Source organism: Ixodes scapularis, unplaced genomic scaffold (assembly GCF_016920785.2).
Source record: "Ixodes scapularis isolate PalLabHiFi unplaced genomic scaffold, ASM1692078v2 PGA_scaffold10__122_contigs__length_95168666, whole genome shotgun sequence".
Taxonomy (NCBI): Eukaryota; Metazoa; Arthropoda; class Arachnida; order Ixodida; family Ixodidae; genus Ixodes; species Ixodes scapularis.
In genome coordinates, this window is record NW_024609836.1 from 59,283,528 (window position 1) to 59,306,265 (window position 22,738).

At 47.0% G+C, this 22,738-nt stretch overlaps 1 protein-coding gene across 2 annotated transcripts in view; it reads right to left on the reverse strand.

Moving 5' to 3' along the window:
* Positions 1 to 22,738, reverse strand: part of LOC8033297 (mitogen-activated protein kinase-binding protein 1) — a 39,394-nt gene that overhangs the window by 6,809 nt on the left and 9,847 nt on the right. Inside the window, exons 7-15 of one of the 2 annotated variants that reach the window (XM_040505045.2) lie at positions 21,151 to 21,237; positions 16,026 to 16,207; positions 15,092 to 15,219; positions 12,973 to 13,267; positions 10,951 to 10,987; positions 8,989 to 9,066; positions 7,061 to 7,078; positions 3,099 to 3,312; positions 1,724 to 2,103 (exon numbers count right to left, since the gene is read on the reverse strand). In XM_040505045.2, coding sequence (XP_040360979.2) covers positions 1,724 to 2,103; positions 3,099 to 3,312; positions 7,061 to 7,078; positions 8,989 to 9,066; positions 10,951 to 10,987; positions 12,973 to 13,267; positions 15,092 to 15,219; positions 16,026 to 16,207; positions 21,151 to 21,237 — 1,419 coding nt within the window. The remainder of the gene's footprint in view (positions 1 to 1,723; positions 2,104 to 3,098; positions 3,313 to 7,060; positions 7,079 to 8,988; positions 9,067 to 10,950; positions 10,988 to 12,972; positions 13,268 to 15,091; positions 15,220 to 16,025; positions 16,208 to 21,150; positions 21,238 to 22,738) is intronic. The other variant, XM_040505046.2, reaches the window with a different exon arrangement.

Sequence of the window (22,738 nt, forward strand, 5' to 3'; positions counted from 1 at the left end):
ATTCGAAATTTCGAATATTCGCACAACCCTAGTTTCACTGCATCAATTTCGTAACATTAAAACAAATATTCCATTTTATACATGCGTCTCATTTCACTATACTCGGCACATAGACATTGCCATGCTTAAAACTTGCAGTCGTGTTGTATACACAGCCTACCCATTTAATTTTGGAGAGAGGGAGGCGGGGGACAAGTGGATCTTGTCACAAATCTTGTGACATGTCCTATACACCAACTCAACTTTGTTACGTCACGCCGAGATGGTGGCGCTTTGGGCGCACTTTGGTATGGGAGTGTGGGCAGAAATCGCCATGTGGGACGAGCATTCCTGTGCTGTCTCGAAAGGAACCAGGCTAAGGCATGCCTTCTCGTCAAAACGCCGCAACTGGGGCTGTATGCTAAGAAAGGCGCAAAGATCAGTTTTTATGCGTTTTCTGTCTGCTTGGTTCGACCGAGAATGGGAAGGGGTGCCGTGAAATGGGAAAATCAGACACTGTCTGACCACAATCGCTTGTGTGGGAAGCACTTCGGGTCAAATTCGTGAATACTTCTGGTCGTCGAATTTATTTGCAACATGAACGGAGGAAAACGGTCAAGTTGTCCAGACCACCCGCGGACCACGTTCAATGCGTCTTCACGCACCGATTGTTTAAACTGTCATCTGCTCGTTCAAACGACAGTGGCCAGTAGACCAAATGTTGCGATAAGAAGCAAGTGCAGGCCTTAAAAGACTTAGGTTTGAAGGTTGTCTGGGGTAAGTGGGCTTGGCGTAAACAGCAACACGAGAAAATGTTGATCATTGTTACCAGTGGCCATCACCAACTTGTCATGACCCGAATCCCTTGGTCAGATTCTGCTCACGATTTTCAGTCCAGTAAACTTTTGTTAGTTCAACCTCAGTTAATTTGACTTTTCGTTCAATTCGACCGTATTCAAAAGTCCCGGCGAGCGCCCATACATTTCTATGGGAGGAAAAGTTTGATAGTTTGAACTCGGGAAGACTCCGCATCGAATAATTCGTCCGGAGCGAATGCGCGCAAGCTCACATTGCACGGCACCCGTATATCCTGGCATAGCCAAGCTAAGCCACAGCAATTTTTTTTTATGGCAGTCTTTCGGGCACAACACCGACGCTGCCTTTTCCCGTAATGAGACATATAAGGCTTTCGCCTAAATATAAACTACCCGTCTCTGGTTCATCCCGGAGGCTGTCCAAATGCATAGCTCTAAGTACATAGGTCCTCTCAGACGTAATGGTGTCGCTCGATGTTGCAACATCACGTGGCATTACATCACCTGAGCATAATGCAATGCGAGGTTAGATAACGTGATGTCGGATCACGTTACGCGATACCAGGTTATAACGTCGAGTCGAGACATACTGTCGTCGGACGCCGTAACTTCATGCGACGTCACAGTGTCGTGCAACACTACGATTTTGCGTGACGACACGGTGTCGCAAAACAACCATCGCGCTCATGACTTCCCACGAACACCGCGACATTGGTGCATTGTCACCATTCAGGCTACATCCCATGGGCATAAAATCGCCAAGATCTGGTCCGTAAGTGCTACGCACTTAAAATATTTTTCGCAAGTGCACAGTTTCTTTATAAGGGCTTCTTTTTCGAGCGTTTTGTCACTTCAAGCTTTTAGGTTGACTTCCAAACGTTTTGAGGTCATGACAACAGGGTCTTCCATCCCAAAGCCACACTCCTCACCTGATCCACGTCCGAAGAGGACGAGTCGTCCGAATTCTGCGCCAGCAGGGGCAGCTGTCCCCCAGGCGGGTACCTCCCCAGGGCCGAAGTCGACCGGACCTTGGCCAGCGCCGAGGAGCCTCTGCCCGTCAACAGCTGGGCGGAGGGCGCCCTGGCCAGGGGGCTCGGGGCAGGGGGGCCGCTGCCGGGGGAGTACTGGTCCGGGAAATGCAGAGACCCCATGCTGGCGCTGCGGGACATGTTCGAAGAGGAGGACGGGCGCAGCGGGACGCTCAGGCGCGCCGGCGTGCTCGTCACGGGTGCCGGCGAGTGGTGCAGCGGCGAAGAGGGTGCGGGAGGCGCCTGGGGCTTGGCCTGGGCCCAGAGGCCCGCCGAGGGCTCTGCGGAAGGGACGACAGAAAATGCGCATCGATAGACGAAGGGTGCAGTTCTCGACAGATATTTGAGCTGCAGAGAAGTCCCAAAGATTTCTTCCCGGGCCGCGCGTCGCTCGCCGAAAATGTCGGGCTTTTGCTATGCTGCAGTGTAATGTCTGTTCCGCGACGGTCGTGGCGGCACAGCGTCGCAAATGCGAAACGTTCTCGACACATGATGCGTGCTCCTGGGAGAAATCCCCGGCATCACTCTTCGGAGGAGGTTCAGGATGTACAAATCTTGAGGCGCTTCGCATCGCCCGAAGGGATCGAGACAGAGCGCCGTTGTGGGTACGCAAAGCAGAATGTTGAAAGCACTGGCGACGCCAGCCACTGCATGTGTGGACTTCTGCTCGCCTTGCTTCATGAGTGAGCTCGCAATGGCTCGAGCCACACGAGAAGTCCCGGTTTTATGGCAGATCAGTTTTCCTTTAATGACACTGTCGGCGAAAGCTTTGGCATCGTTGTATAAACCACCAGATTCATCTGTAGTGGCGTCAAGAGCGGAAACTGATAAATTTGGGCGTTATCGCCGACATCCCTCTCACCGGCACCTCGTCCGTGTGAATAACGAAGCTGAGGAGAATGTTGCTCTCGACGCTGACGTCATGCACGTTCCTCTATGGATGTGTCCTTCACGCGAACAGCACAAAAGTTGCGAGGGAACAAGGAAAAATCAGGAAAACAGGGCTACACCTGCAAGGGCCTCAGTGAGAACCTGGTCTCAATGTTGAAGGAGTGAAAGGGAAGAGCACGGGGGTATAAAACCAAGTTACAAAAAAGAAGCAGTGTTGGCTCAAAAAGCAGGAAGTAGGTGAAGCACAGCTGCTTTGCAAACGGAAGGTTACGGGCCCTTCCATAAAAAAAATCTCTCAAACCGTCCAGAAACAGTCCGACCATTAACTTGGGAGTCGGAGCACCCAGGGTCAGAAAGACAACCCGTGGGACGTTCCGCTGCTTACCGGTGCCCGTGCCGCTGCCACCGGGGCTGTTGGGGAAGGTGGGGAGGAGGCGGCGCCTGGACGAGAAGCTGATGTCGGTCATGGAGGAGGTGCGCCGGATGGAGTCGTCCCTTGACTTGAGTTCCGAGAAGCTGCGCTCAAACGAGTCCCCGTCCTTCAGGCTGTGCAGGTCCCCGATGCTCTTGCTCGTGCTCAGGTTGCTACGCCAGCCCAGCTGCAAGATATGCGAGGAGGTCGAGAGATTGGTTCCTTCAACAACGCCCGTCAAACTCAAAGTGCCTCGACGTCCTTCCGTTTAGGGTGAGGCCGTTCTGCGAAGCACTCGATGGCCACCACACGCACTCGCAGGGAAAACGCAAAGAAACGGCCGGTAACAAAATGCCATTGTGGCACGGTCGATGCCGAGCACTCGTCCTGGGAGGACGCTGTTTCACGTGATCCAGAGCAACGAGAAGAGTCACGAGCAAAAAGGGTCAGTTGTCATCACCCCAAGCAAAGCGTGCATGAAGGCACCCTAGACAAAGTAAGCAAACGACAAAAAGCATCAGCTCCTGCCTCGTCTTTCATTTTAGAGACAGACTTGCGCTCGACTGTGCTCAAGCACGTTCCGTTCCCACATACCCCCTCACGACGAGGGGACACGCAGGTTCCGTCCAACGGATGGCCCCAAAACTCACCTCCATATATTTCGTGCATAATTCTTGTACCGTTGACACAAATTTGACCTTTCGAATACTGCAAAAGAATGTCAGTCTAGTTATATGCAGATTGCAAAGGTTCCTGGGCTACCCATAAATGTGCGAACAAGCCTTTAACATATATGAAATCCAAAACAGCAAGTAAAAATTAAGAAAAAGGAAATAAAAAAAAAAAAAAACACAGAGAGGGGGTAAGTTTACATAAAATTTGTCTTTCACTATTAACAATCCCTCTTGAGGATTGCGGTTGGGTACTTCAGTGAACGGTAGGCATATTAACAGCAAACTACAAAAGAAGGGGGCTAACCACTGAGTCCAGAGAAACAAATTAAACTTTTAAAAATAAAATAAAAAAAAAGGAATTAATTAAGGGGGCACAAAACGAAGGAGGGCTGAGCTTTCTGAAAGTGAACAGACCCTCAGAATATTAGAGATGCGAAGATTAGAGCGTTTCCATTTTTCCGTGAAAAAATGTTGAAGCGTGTTGTGTGCACATGCCGACAACACAGACTTGCCGAGAGTACACAGTTGGGTGTTGGCGAGCCACACGCATGCCATGTGCACAGCAATGAGGCAGGCAACATGCTCACAGAAAACACAAGGAACACAGTGTGCAGGTAGCCCGTTGCCAACTGTGGCTATGGTGAGGCCCACGCATGGCAAATTTTGAAGCAGTCGAAGAAAAGAGAAACGGGGTCACGGCATTTATCAGCGGCAGGAGGAAATATTGCAAGGAATCCGAGTGAAAGTGGAGCCTAGACTTGTATTGAGCGAGACTTGAATTATGTGCACAAACCTTTGTAAATGCTAAACATAGACAAACGTCTCAAAAAGTAGCTTTCATTATCGCATAGTCAACGGGTTGGACCACAATTTCTGTCGGCAGCAGCTTTTAGTGGGGCCGACAGCAAACTAAAATTTGAAGTTACCATTTGAAGGGCACGAGAGGTAGCGGAAGAAACATTCTCAACAATATTGACAGACTGACATTGCACTGAGCTACAAGCACTAGGAACTTCAATTCCCTACAATTACGAACAGCAATCTTCTGTTTGCTTATACTATAACGAGTACAGCATGGTGTAATGAGTAAAGTACTCATTATGTACCCCAAGATCACCAAGTGACACAATGCTGTTTTGGCAAAGGCTTTACACCAAATGAAAACCAGCTTTTAATTTCTTTGTCCTCACTCAATTCCAACTATCTGTTCCAAATTATAACCTGCTTTGTGGTGCGACCTATTTTGACCTTCTTGCCGAAGCAGTGCTCTTTTTGCAAGTCTGGTGCCGAACAGAAACTACGAGAAACAGGTATGTATTTTTGTGTTGTGCCAAAACAGGTTTTCTTCAAAGCCAGGAAGAACTCAAAATGCAATGCATTCTAAATTCCCAGCATTTAGAATACAGCGAGATAGTATTCTACCACTCGGATGTGGCGACACTGGTCCTTGCTGTAGATGAGAAGCTAATGGCCAATTTCACCGGTCGCATTGGAGCGCATCGGGATCGACTTTTCTGGAGCGTACCTATTTCACGGGGTGATTCAGATCAGGAGAGACATGTCCCACTAGTCGTTTTGTATCAGCTCCCATTCCAAATCTCAATCTGGATCCAAGAAAGTCCCTCCGCCGATTTTGACGGGCTCGAATGGAAGTTAAACTGGCCAGCGCTCGGTACACAGTCGTGACTTTCTTGTTCAGAAAGAAGACTTCATAATGGCCGCTCGCGAAGTGCGGCCCGCTTTACTGCTGCTGCTGCTGCTTGAAGATAGTTTGTCAAGTTGCTCGAGCAGCTCCTCCAGCAGCAGTGGCTCGAGTAGCAGCTACGATGAGGATTGCTTGTATGTCCCGCATGAATCCGAATGCCTTTTCGAACCTCCGCAGGAGAGGTTGAAAATCAGGACTTACTTAGACACCGTTCACGAGTATTCCAGTAAAGAGGCTAGTGGGCTATGCTGATGCACATCGCTTATCGACACTCATCTTTCACATCATGAATTAAGGGGGGACACTGGCTAGAGGTTGAACTTCTGACTACTCAAGTGATTGGAATGAAATTTGCAGGGGAAATTTAACTTCAGATGTAGGTGTACTGTGCAAACTTTCAGCTCTCTAGGGCAACTTTACATACCTGCATAAGATGATGTGTCACTCTTCAATAAAAAATGTATGATATGCAAATGGAGCTATTAAGCATTGTTTTAACTGCTTGAGTATAAAGGGGGGGGGATGTGGGACTTCAGGCTACCTAGGTTTTATAACTCAAATGAAAATATTTCAGGAAGAAAGATTACTTCAAAATATGAGATTCGTATCTGTCCTATGTCAATTTTTGAAAATATGGTTTTTTCTCAAGGAGGACTTTAATGTAAAACAAAATAAAGTAGATAGCCCGATTCCCCAGTAAATTTCGGTTCAGAAATGTCGTGATTGTGGTATCAGAAAACTTTTACCTTCGAACAAAAGATTCCTTCGTACGAAATTTGCAGCAAAATGTGGAACCGAGAAAAATGCATTCAAACATTGAACTCCTTTACTTTGTTACTGCCTCACAATGTCTTCAAAATATTTTATATCAACGGAACTATTTGGCGCATAGTTATGAAATTTAGCGTAAGGCTGTATAATTAGTTTCTAAAACCGAAAACCTCAAAATTGAAAAATGAATTTTTTCAAAAAACTTTGAAACTTAGGCTTATGTCCCCATTTAACTTTGCTCGTGCGTTGAACATGCGTTGTTGGCACCGCAATTGCGAAAACACGTGCTTCGAGATCCGGGACCGGGGGAGGGGGATTTCCGGGAGGTGAATGACGGGAAAAAATCCGCCAATCACAGAGGAGTGGTTATGTTTCGCTGCAGAGAGACTCCATTTGGAATGCGGGCTCCACATCTCAGACCTACTGATCCCGGAGCGCTCCAAAAGGGCCAGTGGAATTCGCCAGTAGTCAATGCATTTGCCAAAGATCTTTCATGCATTTCCGCGCAGTTGTGGTTGGATAAATGCACGTTGATATGAGGCTCATCCAGATAGAAACGGACAGGGGTGGGGATAAAAGCAAGAATACAGATTCATGCATGAAAGCTCAAATCAAGCATTCAGCATAACGGTTTCAAGGCAAGCAGGCTTGCCGTGACAGCTCATGGCATGCAAACAGGGGTCAACAAGTATTTTGTGGCGTCCTTTCAGCAACAGGAAGCAGACATTGTTTGGACAGTCACAAATCACAACAAGAGGCTTGAGCACACAATGACTGACTCTTACCTCGCTGTCGGAACCGATCTGAAAAGAGAGGCGATGCCTTCAGCACATTCTTGTTCATAGAACTAACATGGAAGGATGTGCAACATGGGATCACTAGGACTACTCTATAGAACAAAGACAATTTAAGCAAGAAGTTTTTTTATAGCATTATCATTACTATGAACACCTTAATTGCTCATGCCTTCGTTACAAAGTGTGCCTTCGTTAAACGTTCTATGCATAGTGAATATCTCAATATTTTACATTCAAACAAAATTTCTCTAGATTCAATTTTGTATGAGACAGAAAAATAAAAATGCTGCAGTCAGCAGGCAAATCTTTCCGTCTCAAATCAATAATGCCGCATACTTGCAAACCTCAGCAAGACCCTAAATCAAAAACCCGAGTCTAGACCTAAAGACGCATACCTGCCAACCTGTGGACTTTCAAAATCGTAAAAGTTCCGCAGCCCAGCGGGGGGGGCGGGGGGGGGGGGTGACGCGAAGCGATGTGCAGCTTCAGCCTGGCCAGCGTGCGAAATGCTTACATCACACGTGCCTGTGCTACAGAATCCAAACTTCTCTCGCATTTCGGGCGGCACAAAGCACGGAAATTTCGACGTGTAGCACTTAAGGAACACCTGAAAGTACCTCTTTTGAGGTTTGGAGTTCAGCATTATGCCGCGAAGCCACAGTGACCAGGAGAATGCTACAGTTACACGTGCAACAAACACAGACGCCGTACTTCTCGCCTCGAAACTGGCCGAAGCAACGAGGCCCAACAACGTCTGAGCACGCCGAAGCAACGTGCACCCGTGCACCGCCGAACACAAGGCTTTGAGCTTTGGATTGGTTTTCGATCCGTGGCCACCGGATAGACAAATAGTTAGAACCACGACGCTGCTGTGGACGGTACCTATCGTCCTCTTGTGGCGGTGCAAGATACCGCCAACAACGGAGTTACAAAAAAAGAAAATAAATAAATAAAAATAAAAATATGTTTTTTGTAAGATTTGGAGCAAGATTCGAAAAACTGTAAAATTACTCCCAATTCGTACATTTTACGAAAAATTCGGAAGAGTTGGCAGGTATGCTAAAGACGTCTCCTCTAACGTCCTCATTCAATCAGCTGCAACCTACTCAAGAATCAACGGCCCAAAGCTCAGTTCCTCAGAGTGAAGCCACATCATACAATGCCACCATCTCACAAACGGTCTCATGCCACAAGAGGCAACAAAACAGGGCTGGAACGCTCAGTTTCAAAGATGACCAAACACACTTGAGAAGGGACAGATGACATACATAAAACCACTCGACATATACGATAAAAGGCAAAGGGTCGCCCAAGACAGCAACAACGGCACCATAAGAATTCAACAAACCACGAACGTAGCCAAAGCCAACCAAGAACTTGAAAAAAAAACCCTAGCGTTGCGGGCAACGTTTTGCCAGCCGAGCGAACTTCAGGTAGGTAAAGCATTAAACACGTTGTGGCAATATTAAAAGCGAGGTCACATACAAAGTGCAATCACCTGTCACAACCCAGGCCATGGCAAGGTAGCAGACGTGGTTGTGGCAGACGCCTGTTCTGCCGCAGGTCACTCTCCCACAAAAGCTTCAGCAGTCGCAAGTTTGGACGCAACGACAGTGACACCCGCGTTTGTTCCTACTTTTTGGCGAAACTTGTACGATCAACTTTTGGGGACCACCTTTGATGCATGAGCGGTGTAGGATGCTAAACGCGCCAGCCGGAGACACTTTCAAGCCACCGCAATGTTAGGGCCCCGGTAATGCACGCAGCAACTACACCAAACTCTGTGAAGGTTCCACACCGTCGTAAACTGCACGCCAACGCCACGCCTATGCTCTCGCACGAGTCGCGACACCCCTGCAAACCCCACAGCGGATTGTGGGACAAATGCGGCCGCGTTGGCACTCGAGGACACTCACCGCATTAAGCTTCTGCCGTGCCTGATTCAAGGCCTGCGTCAGTTCTTCCCGTCGCTTGGAGCGGTTCTGGTTGCCGATCTGTGGGAGAATCGAGCGGAAAGCAACTGTTATTTCGTCGCCTCTTATCTGCCGCCCCCGAGTCAATCATTTGAGTCTCCAACCGGAGTCTGGGGACTTCTGTCACACCTGGCGGGCCTCTCCAGTTTAGGAGTGGTGAACTGAGAAGGCTGCACTCATTCGCGTCGGGATTCGGCTTAGGGGACATTGTTTCGCTCTGTCGCGGACTGTTTTAACATTTCTGGAGGATGTAAATCCATACCTCGGGGTTTCAAACAAAGCTTCAGATAATTGGCAACAGCGATTTTGAACACCAAGGTGGCCGACGTGTCGTTACTCCGAAGCATGGCTTGTATAGTGACTTTGGAACGGGACTAAGAAGGCCATTTTTTAAAGGGATTGTCCGGTCAAATTTTGTGTACGAGCAAACAGTTGAACATCACTGTTATTACCACAAAACGCATCCTCCGTGCAATGTCTAAATTTATATGCCCCTCTGCATGATAATGGTTTTTTAAACTGCTCTAATCGTATCCTAGCATAAATGGTGCTTACGTTGGCAATATTAAAGCTCTGACGTAACGTAATGCAAAGTGCGCCTTTCCATCTCATTGTTTGCCAGTGAGTAAATGCCCCAGCGTGCTTCATTTTTGTTGCGCGGTTGGGTGCCACACCCACGAGGCAGAACCTGCGACTGGCGAGACATGCAACAACGAGCAAAATGGCTTGTCCCTATGCGTAGGGAGCACTGGGCAATAATTTCACAACAGAGCTACAAGCTGAGCTCTAAGCCGACAGAAGGCTCATAAGCCGAGGTGTGATGGCGTGCCGACGATATTCAACTATGTCCACCCACTCCTCACCCAAATCTGATCAATCGGTTTGATTATGCAGCAAAACCGAAACCAACAACTAGGCCATCTTGAAACGATGCCAAAATTTATATTTAGCAGGCATGCAGTCCGATTCTGCTTGACCCGCATGTGAAAATGGAGTGTAGCTATGATCCACCAAGCTTGTCAGAATCAAGTGGCGATCTAGACATATTGCATGCATTTTGAACGCTTTGGCGTTTGCCTTCGACATGCGGGCATTGCCTCCGAGGGAACGACCTGCAGCCGCATCACTGATGCACTGAATCTGCCGATGCGTGAACCCAGATGCCGTTTCAGAGGAAAATACGGCATCCTTCTCTTTGCCTTGTCTGATCGGTGGCCATCACAGTTGTGTATGCACAAAATGGCATACGTTTGCTCGAAGCTAACGACTGTTTTCGAGTAATATCCCGCTAAATGGCGCAACTTTTTTGCATACGCTAGGGAACTGCTGTACAGGAAACATTTCAGTAGGGTACAGCCTAGGAGACTATACAATTCGAAACAAAATAAAAGACATCGACCGACGCTTGTTATCCCGACCATCCTTTGCGTTATGTGACATCATGCAGCAGCTACGGATGTCAGTCATTGACACTGGCAGTATTCGAGGTGCAGTTTCATACAGGTGCTCGCGAAAGGTTTAATTTATATTGGGATCTCATCTACCAAAATAAAAATGACGTTTGTCTATATGAAGGCTCCCTTGATGTAACGAGCGCAAAGACCTAAGTACTTCCGGTTTCGATCAAACAATCCCTTCAAACTTTGTTTTCTCTTGTTCGAAAAACACGAAGCCAGCTTGGACGTTTGCACGACAGGAAGGTATTCAATTGAAGAGATTTATCGAATAAGCACAAATAGTGACTAGTTTTGGTGACACTTTCATGGAGGAGACTGAAAATTCCAGATTACTAGAAAGTTGGACAAAGTGATCCAGTGGTTTTCTCCCCGTCACTAAAAGAGACAACGAAAAAAAACCCGAAGCAAAAAGGCCCTTGGAAAGACTAAGAAAAGCAGAGATAGCCACCTCTTGATCGGACTTGCTCCCGGAGGTCTTGTTGGCCCTGTGTAGAAGCAGAACCAAATATTAGACACAGTAAACAATCTTATTTTGAGTAGTTACTTTCAACTAATAAGACATTGTTTTAACTCATCTAATCCTATTTCTACAATTGTGAGAAACTCGCAGAAGAGTCTATGCTTGTAGTCGGCTCAAGAAAAAAGCCAGTTTCGCCCCAAGTTTTTGTTGCAAGATGAGTACATATATGCCAACTATCACCCCAATATCAGATCAGGTCGGTGGTTCAATTCCCGCCGAGACACACGGCCTTTTGCAAAGACAACTGGCCGTGTTATCGGTTTTGTCACACTCTGCAGCGGTTCTAGTGAAGCTTTTTGTGTTTTGTGACACTTGTCATGTATCATGATGCCTTTCGTGTTTTATGACACCTCATGCGTTTTCTGATGCTTTTCATGTTCCTTGACACTTATGTTTTGCTATGCTTTTTGCATTTTGTGACGCTTAGATGCTTCTCGTTCTTTGGCATGCTTTTCGTGTCTTGAGTCATTTTTCGTTTCGTGCCACTTTTCACAACACTTTTAGTGTTTCATGACACTTTTCGCGCATTGTGAAACTTTTTGCATATTGCGACACTTTTTGCGTATTGTGGCACTTTTAGTGTTTCGTGACACCTTTCGCATATCGTGACGACACTTTTCGTGTTTTATGACAGTTTTTGCGTTTCATAACACTTCTCGGTTTCGTAACACTTCTCGGTTTCGTAACACTTCTCGGTTTCGTAACACTTCTCGGTTTCGTAACACTTCTCGCGTTTCGTAACACTTCTCGCGTTTCGTAACACTTCTCGCGTTTCGTAACACTTCTCGCGTTTCGTAACACTTCTCGCGTTTCGTAACACTTCTCGCGTTTCGTAACACTTCTCGCGTTTCGTAACACTTCTCGCGTTTCGTAACACTTCTCGCGTTTCGTAACACTTCTGGCATTTCGTAACACTTCTGGCGTTTCGTAACACTTCTGGCGTTTCGTAACACTTCTGGCGTTTCGTAACACTTCTGGCGTTTCGTAACACTTCTGGCGTTTCGTAACGCTTCTGGCGTTTCGTAACACTTCTGGCGTTTCGTAACACTTCTGGCGTTTCGTAACACTTCTGGCGTTTCGTAACACTTCTGGCGTTTCGTAACACTTCTGGCGTTTCGTAACACTTCTGGCGTTTCGTAACACTTCGGGCGTTTCGTAACACTTCGGGCGTTTCGTAACACTTCGGGCGTTTCGTAACACTTCGGGCGTTTCGTAACACTTCGGGCGTTTCGTAACACTTCGGGCGTTTTGTAACACTTCGGGCGTTTCGTAACACTTCGGGCGTTTCGTAACACTTCGGGCGTTTCGTAACACTTCGGGCGTTTCGTAACACTTCGGGCGTTTCGTAACACTTCGGGCGTTTCGTAACACTTCGGGCGTTTCGTAACACTTCGGGCGTTTCGTAACACCTCCCGCGTTTCGTAACACCTCCTGCGTTTCGTAACACCTCCCGCGTTTCGTAAAACTTCCCGCATTTCGTAACACTTCCCGCGTTTCGTAACACTTCTCGCGTTTCGTAACACCTCGCGTTTCGTAACACCTCGCGTTTCGTAACACTTCTCGCGTTTCGTAACAATTCTCGCGTTTCGCAACACCTTAAGCATTTCGCAACACCTTAAGCGTTTCGCAACACCTTTAGCATTTCGCAACACCTTTAGCGTTTCGCAACACCTTTAGCGTTTCGCAACACCTTTAGCGTTTCGCAACACCTTTAGCGTTTCGCAACACTTTGAGCGTTTCCCCAACACTTTGAGCGTTTCCCCAACACTTTGAGCGTTTCCCCAACACTTTGAGCGTTTCCCCAACACTTTGAGCGTTTCCCCAACACTTTGAGCGTTTCCCCAACACTTTGAGCGTTTTGCAACACTTTTAGCGTTTTGCAACACTTTTAGCGTTTCGCAACATTTTAGGCCTAAACACACCCTGTGTTAAAAAAGGGGGTAGACCCACCAAGCGGGCGAGGATAGCCCAGCTGCAGGCGTGCTGCCCCTCGAGTGGAGGTACTTGGCCGAGATGGAGCTGCGCAGGGCAGCCACGGGGGTCAGCGTGGAATCCAGGCCGGACTCCATTCCGGAGTGGTCCAGGCTCTCGTAGTTGCTCTTCATGAACTTCTCCCTCTGGCCTAGCTTGTCCAGGTTGTCCGTGCTCACGCACATTGAGCCGCCCAGAGGTCGCGGAACGCCGGGCTCTCCCTCTGCCGCCGTGCTTGAGTCCTCCTCGTCGCTGTTCAGCTCACTCGCGAAGTCTGCGCGCAAAATCCGGAGGTCTCGCCGAGTTTCCTGGATCGTCCCTCTAGAGTGCGGTCTCACAAACTCAAAAATCATAAACCCGCTAAAGGACTTCTATAAAACAGCTATGAATCAATAAATGTAAGGTGCAGGCTGAGATTGACTGTTTTAATGTCTTGCATCAATGTTTCTCCCCATAAGATCTCAATGGCGGGGCATGCATTATTCTCACTGACAACTTTGTTGACTAAGCAGAAATAACGACCCCATGACTAACTTAGCACGGAAATTAAGCCATTTAGGACCGATAAATGCAAACTGGAGAAAAATTTAGGCCTCCAGAAAGCATGCCAACATAACTCAAAAACTCCTAAAAATCCCGCCAGCCACAAAACACCGTCTCTCGCTTAATAACTCAGAAAACCGCTAAATTGGCAACACTGCCAGTGTGTCTATAAAGACCTTTTCACACATACACCCTGGCATTAGCTCAGCACTATAAACACAATGCCGAATTTGCACTTTAGTCGTGGGTTCGCATGCTGGGTTCCTAGAAACCCGGGGTATGTCTAGAGTACACCGAAACCTTCAGTCTAGTGATACAGAAGTCTGAAGTGTTCCAGGGCTACCTGACACGTGGCGCCAGCATACCACCGTGTTCTCTTGAAGTAATGAGTTATGAGGGAATGCAACGGAGTCGAACACGCTCCAAACGCAAATGTGTGCACCGCCCTTTACACGAGGCAAACCTTCTCCTGTGTCTCCATCAACGGTACACAGTACGGTGGCATGAACGCCTCTCCGACTGGTATGTTTCCCGCGTCCCCAAATGTGGTCCCTCGATTTATGCTGGACGACGTTGTAGATGACCAATTAATTTCGTCGTAAGCTTGTATTCGTAACTCCAATGCCCCATAGATGGCGGAGCGGTACTTCCGAAACGGCAGAAGAGATGGGGGATAGATTCTCCGGGATTTCCCGTTCGCTTGCTCGTTGACAATGATCAGTGTGTTAAAATTTATTTGGCTACAAATATGAAGGGGTCAAGGCAGTAGCACATCGCAGGTTGAAGTGCAACAACGAAATGAGCATGTTGAACTTTAGAAGTTCCAAAGCAGGACATAACCATTCATACTCTAAAGCACAAGCTTCTTTCGATAGAACTGCACGATGCACGGTCATGCCAACCAGAAGCATGCGGTAACAGCACTACCAAGGCCTAGAGTACCCGCCACCGCCACCCCCGCCGTCGTCCCTGCTACTCTGGTTCTTTGTTCGTCCACGAGGGAGAGGGGCAGGCTGGAGTTCCAAACAAGGGAATGCAATGCACTCGAACATACTCGAACGCACGTGTGAACCAGCCTTTACACGAGAGGAAGCTTGTCCCGTGCCTCAATGAACGGTATGCAGTATGGTGCCGGGAACGCGTCTCCGACCGACATGTCTACAGCGTCCTTAAATGTGGACTCTCAAATGCCACCGGACAATACCATGGAAGTGCTATGCCGTTGTGCCGTTGCCCGTCGTGATCCTGGAGGCCACACGGCAGCAGAGGTGAACGTGACTAACACCTATTCCACTCTGGCTCGTTCTCAGCTCGACCATTTACAAAAAATTTTTCACACTGAGTTGGGGCGCTGCCACAGTGGCAACTTCACCGGAAATTATGTGACCCACTGCCAGGATCGTGACATCCGACGACGCGACACAGTAACTTCGGCGACTTTGCTCGTTGCGACCTCGGGACCATTTTCGAGGCAGGGGCAAGATAGGACGCTAGACGCACCCGTCCGAGACGCTTTTCAGACACCGTGGTGCGTGGCGAAGATGTCCGTGCTCACCCGTGACGCTGCTGTAGAGTGAAGGGGGGTCCCTGGCCGGCCTGTCAGGCCTGTCTGGCCGCACCCGGTGAAGTCGCCTCCGGGCCTCCTTGAGGTCCACTTCGGTCGTGGCCCGCACTTGGAATGCTCTGCGCAAGAGCAGCATTTTAAACGGGCACTAAAGTAGTCCCAGAGATCGTCTACGTACGGTCGTGACTCAAACCTATGGCCTCTGAGCGCTCTACAAAAGCCAAGATTACGTTGATGCGCGGTAGATTTCCCTATTAAATTTGAGATCAAAGATTGCAACGTGCTTCTGTTTCTGCGATTCGTCGAAGAAAACGGAGGGCACCTTCAGGGGCGCGACAGCCGATCGCGAGCGGTTGCTTTCCGTGCAGCAAGGAGGCTGACAAAGGCCGCTTGCGATTGGCATGAAACACCTCCAAAAGTGCCTTCCGGTTTCCGCGGCGAATCGCAAAGAAAGGGGCAGATCGTTATATGTATTCCAGTTTTTATTAGGGAAATAAACCACACCCGTTTTTATTAGGGAAATAAACCACATATATACGTAATCTGGCTTTTAATTCTTACTGCCCATAGATCGACTTATGACCATAGATGGTCTCTGTAACTACTTTAGTGCCCCTTTAAAACCGGTTCACACGTGTAAGATGATAGCTCGGGTAAATCAACGACGGCCAAAATCTGAAAAATCCGAGTTTGGCGCAATATTTCTCGAAACAACCAACTGAACAGATCACCGAATCCAAAATAATGAATGATATACAGAGAAGAATGGGTAGTTGGGCGAGTTGGTGGCGATTTTTACTGGAAACAGCGCGAAACCACGAGGACGTAAAAGAAACACCCGGGATGAGTGTTCGTCCCGTGCGTTTCTTCCACGTCCCCGTGGTTTCGCGCTGTTTCCACTGTATACAGAGGTCGAGAGACGTACGAGTCGCCCCCTTCGGAGCCCTCCTCGGAGTGCGGATAGAAGACCATCTCGGAGCCCTCCGTGTCCGAGTGCTCGTCCTCCGCATCCCCGTCCTCCATCCTCGTGCTGCTCGCCGCGCTGCTCGAGTCCGTTGGGCAGCGGTTGCGGTCGCCTGTACCCCTCTGGGTGACGCGTCCTGAAGGCTGCGAGTCAGACCAATGTCAAGGGAGATCAAAGTCTACCCACCAAGCTAAAGAACACACACACAAAAAAAATAATGTTCTGCAGCAATTTGCGACTTCAGCGACCTATACACTCCGTGCGGGAACTATAGGGGGCGCTTTGAAAAATGCGCGCAGCGCCGCTAGCGGAGGAGCTGGCGTTCGACCGTGAGTCGCGTTCAGCAGCCTGCGGCGCCTTTTCGCATGCCAAGCTGTGGCGGCGGAAGCGCGCTCGGACGAAACTTTTGCTTTTTGAGCCGATACGTTGAGGGTGGCGTTGCATGAATGCTGGGGCAGACCTAAGAAGGGCATTTAGCTGCTCTCCTCTTCTTATATATTGAGTTTTAGTCGTTATTCGGGGGAATTTCTCTAGTTGCGGCCAAAAAAGGAGTCTGAGCAATTTTCCCAAGAGCAAGACGGCCGCCACCATAATTGCTTTGAGTGGGAAATTTATTTCGCTCGTCGCTGTAAACGTAGGACTGCTGGAACGATGATATTGGAGGCGAGTGAGATGTCCACTAAGTTTCTGCACGAAGTGCACCAAGTTTCATCAAGACAGCAGGTGTGAAAGTTGTTTCTAACGAATAAATAAATAAAGCTGTACGGTATATCCAATCTTGGACCCAAAATGTTGTGTTATAGCGAGTTGTGCAAAGTGCAGATTTGGGCACACAGGTGCTTGGACTTGACAGTAACATGACACAGCACTTATTATAAAAAAAAAAAGGTGGAATAGGGAAATTAGGTGAAAATTTGGTTTGGGCGGCGTAACTCAATGGGATCCGGTTTTGACCATGAAAAGGCTGTCAAGAGAATACGTACCACTGGTCGGGGGAGGTGAAGACTTTAGAGGTAGGAAGGGACTAGTGGACTGTACTTCCAATTGAAACAACTTTATGAAAGGTGGCTCCAAAGCCGTGAAGACAAAGTTGTCGGCCAGAACACGGTTTGGCCGCCAAGGGCTTTTGCGCTCAGCTGTTGTGTAATAACCTGTTGTGCGAGCTGCTGATTTTCGGCCCACAGGTACTTTGACATGACCGTCACTTGGCACAACACTTATTATAACAAAAATAGTTGGCATAGTGAAACCAGGTGGAAATTTAGTTTGGGCGGCGTAATTAAATGGGAACTGGCTTTGACCGTCAAAGGCTGTCAGCAAATACCACTCATCGTGGGAGGTGCACACTTTACAGGTAGGAAGGGACCAGTGGACGGTACTTCCAGTTCGAACCACTTTGCGTTAGGTGGCTCTAAAGCCGAGAAACAAAAATTGTTGTCTACGGAACTTGGGGTGTCAGTGTTTCCAAATTCAAAAGGGGGCTGATCAAGAAAGAAAGCACACCACATAAACTTCCATACTCAAACGCCGATTCTCCAGTGATTCCGAGTTTCATGGTTGTTTTCTTTAGATTTATATTTGTCACTTTTTTTACCGTTCAAATCTTTCTTCATGAAGTACACATTGCGTGCCATATTTGTCCGGAAATATCATCGACACGTACGATGGGGACAAAACTTCTTTGGAGGGCATTCCTCCAACGAAATAGGCACTGCATACCCGGGAGTGTGGGACGGCATTTCAGTTCGTCCCATCGGCGCCGACACATGTAGGCGTTACTGGTACGAAAACAAACACAGAGCGCAAAGCGGCAGTGTAGAATATGTCAGCCGTGCCAACACAGTGGCAGACATGATCGGGACACCAAATTTCTCGCGTCGTACGGCACGGCTCCATCGTTGTCGCTGTCGCACAAGACATCGGCGAGGTGAAAAACTGTGAAACTTTGTCTCCACGAGATACGACGCATAACTATTGAAGCACTTAATGACGCAGCACAGGCAGCACTTCATGCTGTGAACCCAGCGCAACAGCACCACTCGGATAACGCGTACCAACGTACGCCCGGCGTGGTTTCGGTTTCGTTTTCTCTGCAGTGCTCACTGCCTACCTTCGGTACCGGCCGCGCGGCGGCGCGCCAGTCGCGTCGCACGGGGTGTATAGGAGGCGCCACCACCAAACAAACGTGGCGGCTGGGAACAGGTCGCATCGGCTCGGCCGGGCCGCCTGAACGGGTGGCGCTTTCAATTTAACACATTTTCTTCTGTTCAATGCCCTATTTTATAGGTATTTGAACTGCGACGGTTAAGTGTAGCCGGTGCACACAAACTTGCAGAGCAGGGTTTTGTTTTCCCAGTGCTTTTGGTTCTTTTCATGTCAAACTTTTGTTTCGGAGATTTCGTTCAAAACCGAAACTATGGGCTTCGGAGAGTCTTTAGTAGACTTTAATCAGTTTTAATCAGCTAAGGAAAGCGGCAACGACTACAGAATTGTTCCACAGAGAGTAATCTTCAGGTAACTCGAATGCCTCGACCATGCGACTTATCTGTCCGCAAAATCTAACTTTTGTGCGTATCCGCGTTTAATAAGAAACAGCTCCAGATGCCTGCTCGGTCAACAACACAGGCTACAGGAAAATTAAGAAACTTAAGCAAGCGCGTCTTAAGCCATGGAGCATGTTAACCCGCTGGCGCCCCACTAAGCAGCTGATACTCGTACGTCAATTCAGGTTTTAGTAGCAATCGAGAAGTCATTTGACGAATATGCGGGTTGTGCTTTATATTACGTACTATGTCCCACTAAAGCGATATTAGTATATTCTTAGGGTTGAAATATGAGCTTAGTTGACTAGCTATTAGGTGAACTGCTGAATAAGAGTATATTTGACCAGTCAGAGAGACACTATTTAAACTCAGCCAAATGGTTCTAGCTGGCAGCACGCTGACGAATGCAGAAAAACTGAAGAGTCTTCATTGGAGATTCATGCAGAACCCCTCCGCATTGAACTTGACTTTGCATCCTGAACGGAGAAACTTTAGTAAGGTACGTTGTTGGGCTAGTTGGTTCATCTTAGTAAAACGTATAAAATAGCGCAACAGAAAGACAAGGACAAGAAGTATACAGGACAGGCGCCTGCACTCACTCAGCTATCGTCACTTCGTCGTGCACTGTAGCAAAAAGCTGCAAATTTTTAAATGCAAGAATTGCACTCTCACGGAAGCTAACTCGGATAACATGTAGCACGACCCGACGTCATTGTGTCGCGACTCGCAATGCGAAGTCGTGGTGACCTGCGACGCCATGGTGTCAACATTATTGCATCTAGCAACACTGGGTGTCGAGTCTGGGTGTTGAGGGATCTGACATTGTGCACTTTGCACGATGTCAGATCATGCAACAATGCCGCCTGATGCAGCATGAAATCAACTGACACCATTATTCGACGTCATGACGTCCACAGACTACATCATGTGTTGTGAGGTCCCACAATGTCGCACGATTAATCAGAGCGCCAATAGCTCCAGCAATTTCATGTACATTGTACTTCTACACAGAACCGTTCGATTGACAGATGTAGATACAGCTGCCAATGTTTTGATAAAGGCTGCAAATTTTTAAATGCAGAGCACAAGTTTTTCAACCCATTCACGCAGTACTGCTTGACTCAGTTTTGGTGACTCATTACCTGGACATTTGTGCTTCGCATGAAGTGTAGCAAACGATTCAAGTAGCAGCTTGGTGCATGGCAAACAAAGCACGGAAGGCGAAACAATATCTGGTTTCCTGCTGCCGGGCTCAGCATTATGTTCCATCTTACACGGACTCACACACAAAGAAGCCATTATCCGCAAAAGTACCGGCTCTGCCTAGTGTCAGCTCAGTGCAGTGTCAACCTATGTTATACACTGCACAACCTGGGAAGCGTTAGAAGTGTAGAAGAACAGAGTTGCAAAATTAGAGACTATGGCAGGAAACGTGCAGAACAAAAAGAGTGAATCTGTACATGAAAAAAATGCTACCCCCACCCCACCAACTTCTCGACGATGCGCAGGTAACAGTGACAGCACATGACACATACTGCAAACCAACAGTGTTACTTTCACAGCTTTTTTTAAGGGGAGACACTGCCCAGAAAAAAAAATTTCTGCGAAAAAAGTTGATTTTGAAAAATACCATATTTATATCCACCAACATCTAGAGAGTATTCCCAAGAAGTTTAATTAATTTTCACTGCATAGTTCAATTTTTATAAATTATTCTCTGCCCACCAAAGCTAAAGAAGAGGTAGGGTTTGGAGCACTTTGAACGCATTTTTCTCCGTTCCACTTTTTGGTATAAAATCCAATTTAGTCAATCTATCGTTTGATAATGGCTAAACAGGGAAGGCTCATTCTTCCTTTTTCCTGACTGAAATTTAATAAGGAATGCGGCTATGGAGCTTTTTTGTCACTTTACGGGTGTCTTGTATAAAAAATGTTGACATTTTGTCGAAGACACAGAAGACCAAAAAGTTGTCCAAGTTTGCAGAAGAGAAAATTTATAGAAGTAAATTACTTTTCAGAAAAAACGTTCCATAGCCGCACCCTCTAGGCATTCTGCTACATATCTAGCAAATAAAAATCTTGAATATTGTGATAGTTTTCTGACGATAGATTAACTAAACAATGTAGGCGTGTTGCTGATAGAAGCTACTCTAATTTCTTTCTCATTTAACCGACAGACCTGAAATTTTGCTATACACCCTCTAGCATGACCGCCAGCCTACCCTGTAAATTTCATTGGTTTTAATACAAAAGTTCAAAAGTTGACCCCCGTAGGGGGTGTGTCCCCTTAAAAGAAATCTGCAAAGCCTAAAAAAAAAACACTGTGTATGCAGAATACACGTGTTGCAAGGCTACCCCAATAAATGACGCCAGCGTTTTCTTTTGTTGTAAGTGGTTGCAGCGGTTCCAATGTCGTCCCTCACACTCAAACATAAACATGTGAACCTGCTTTAAGCTGCTCTGGTTATAAGAGGCTTAAGTGAAGTCGTCGGCACAACGAGGGAAGTGAGGCAGAGAGGAGGAAAATGCAGGCGGGAAATTACCAGCTTGTGCAGAGACAGAGAGGGCTGTTCAATCTCCTGCAAGCTTTTGGGACACACCTCAAAGTCGTCGTCTGCGTTACCCGCCTCCTGGTGCAAGCAAGAGAGGGTGAGGGTGTTAGGCTAGCACAAGATGGAGAACTGCATTACATCATTATGGCCTACCACAGTCTGCAATGTAATATGCTTGTTGGAGAGCGTGAGCAAGATGCAAACTAGAGGTGTGCGAATATTCGAAACTCGGCATAATTCACGAATAGTGTTGGTTACACTAATACTATTCAAACTATTCAAGGTTTATTAATATTCTAATATTATAAATAATAATGTCATTAAAAATATCAAGCGGGCCGATCTCGGAGGCAACAGGACAACCCGTGGCATATGTAAAGCCAGTTTCAATCAAGCAGTCGCATTTTAAAAATGAGAATATAAAAATCTTGGGTGTACATATCAGATAAAGGTTTAGACAATTTAAAATAAATAAGGCAGTCACCGCCTTACTTGCCATGCTACTTTATGTCTTACCCAACTCATCAGGAGCTTTTATCTTAAAGGGAGAACTACAAAATTGCTTTCTGACGGGCAGAACACCTGTTGCCAGTTTCCTTCTCTCCATGCCCTCTCGCACTCTTCTCTCTTCCTTTCCCCGCAGAAACGGGTCTCTGAGCTACTTCCCGCAGAACACAGAAGGGTCACCCTCCTTCTCGAAAGGCAAGGAGGAATTGAGTCAGGGTTGCCTTTGTTCTGGCTGCTCGTCGGCCTCTAATACAGGCGCACAGACTATGTGAAATGTTTCTCTCGAAATAAAACTGTTCCTTTTCATAGGTATGCTTTCTAAACAAGTTTCCAGGTGTGATTTCTTGAAGTATCTATGCCTGCAATTAACAATAAATGTAAAATGGATTCATATTCAAAAACATCAAAATTCGATTTGCGGTCAAATTTTAATATTCACATTTAATTTGTAATCAAAGATTTAATATTCGCTCACCTCTAGCGCAAGCTCTTTGGTCACGGAGATGCTACTCTTTAAAATACCATCCAAAAAACCAAGATCTTTGGTAGTTGAAGTGGTAGTAGCTATCTAGCAGAGATAGGTAATTTCTGTGTCCAAGAGACGTCGCAAGTGGGGAATAACATTTGAGAAAGTTTAAGAGAGGCATAGAGAAATTGCAAAAACAATTGCAAAATTGCAGATTTTTTGATAACTCAAATTTGCATCATTCACAGTCCATCTCTTTACAAAGTATGGCTACTCAACTCACTTTATATCAAAGAGCTCAATTTAATAGATAAGAAAGTTCCAGTGATCGATGCCTTACATAGGTTTGGACGTCTTTATAAACAGATTTCAGTAAACGTGGTACTACTTTCTGCTGAACTGTATTCTAAAGCTTTATTAATAAGCTGCAGCTCCAGCTATGTATTCTATTTTTGTTTCCCTCTTTTTGCGACCGCACAATACTTAGAATAAATGATACTGCTTTACAAACATGCTGGTAGCTTTAGAATACCAAGAGATTATGAACCACAAAAAACACTCTGAAAAAATGAACAGTAGAAACTGGTATTAATGTAACTGATTTCA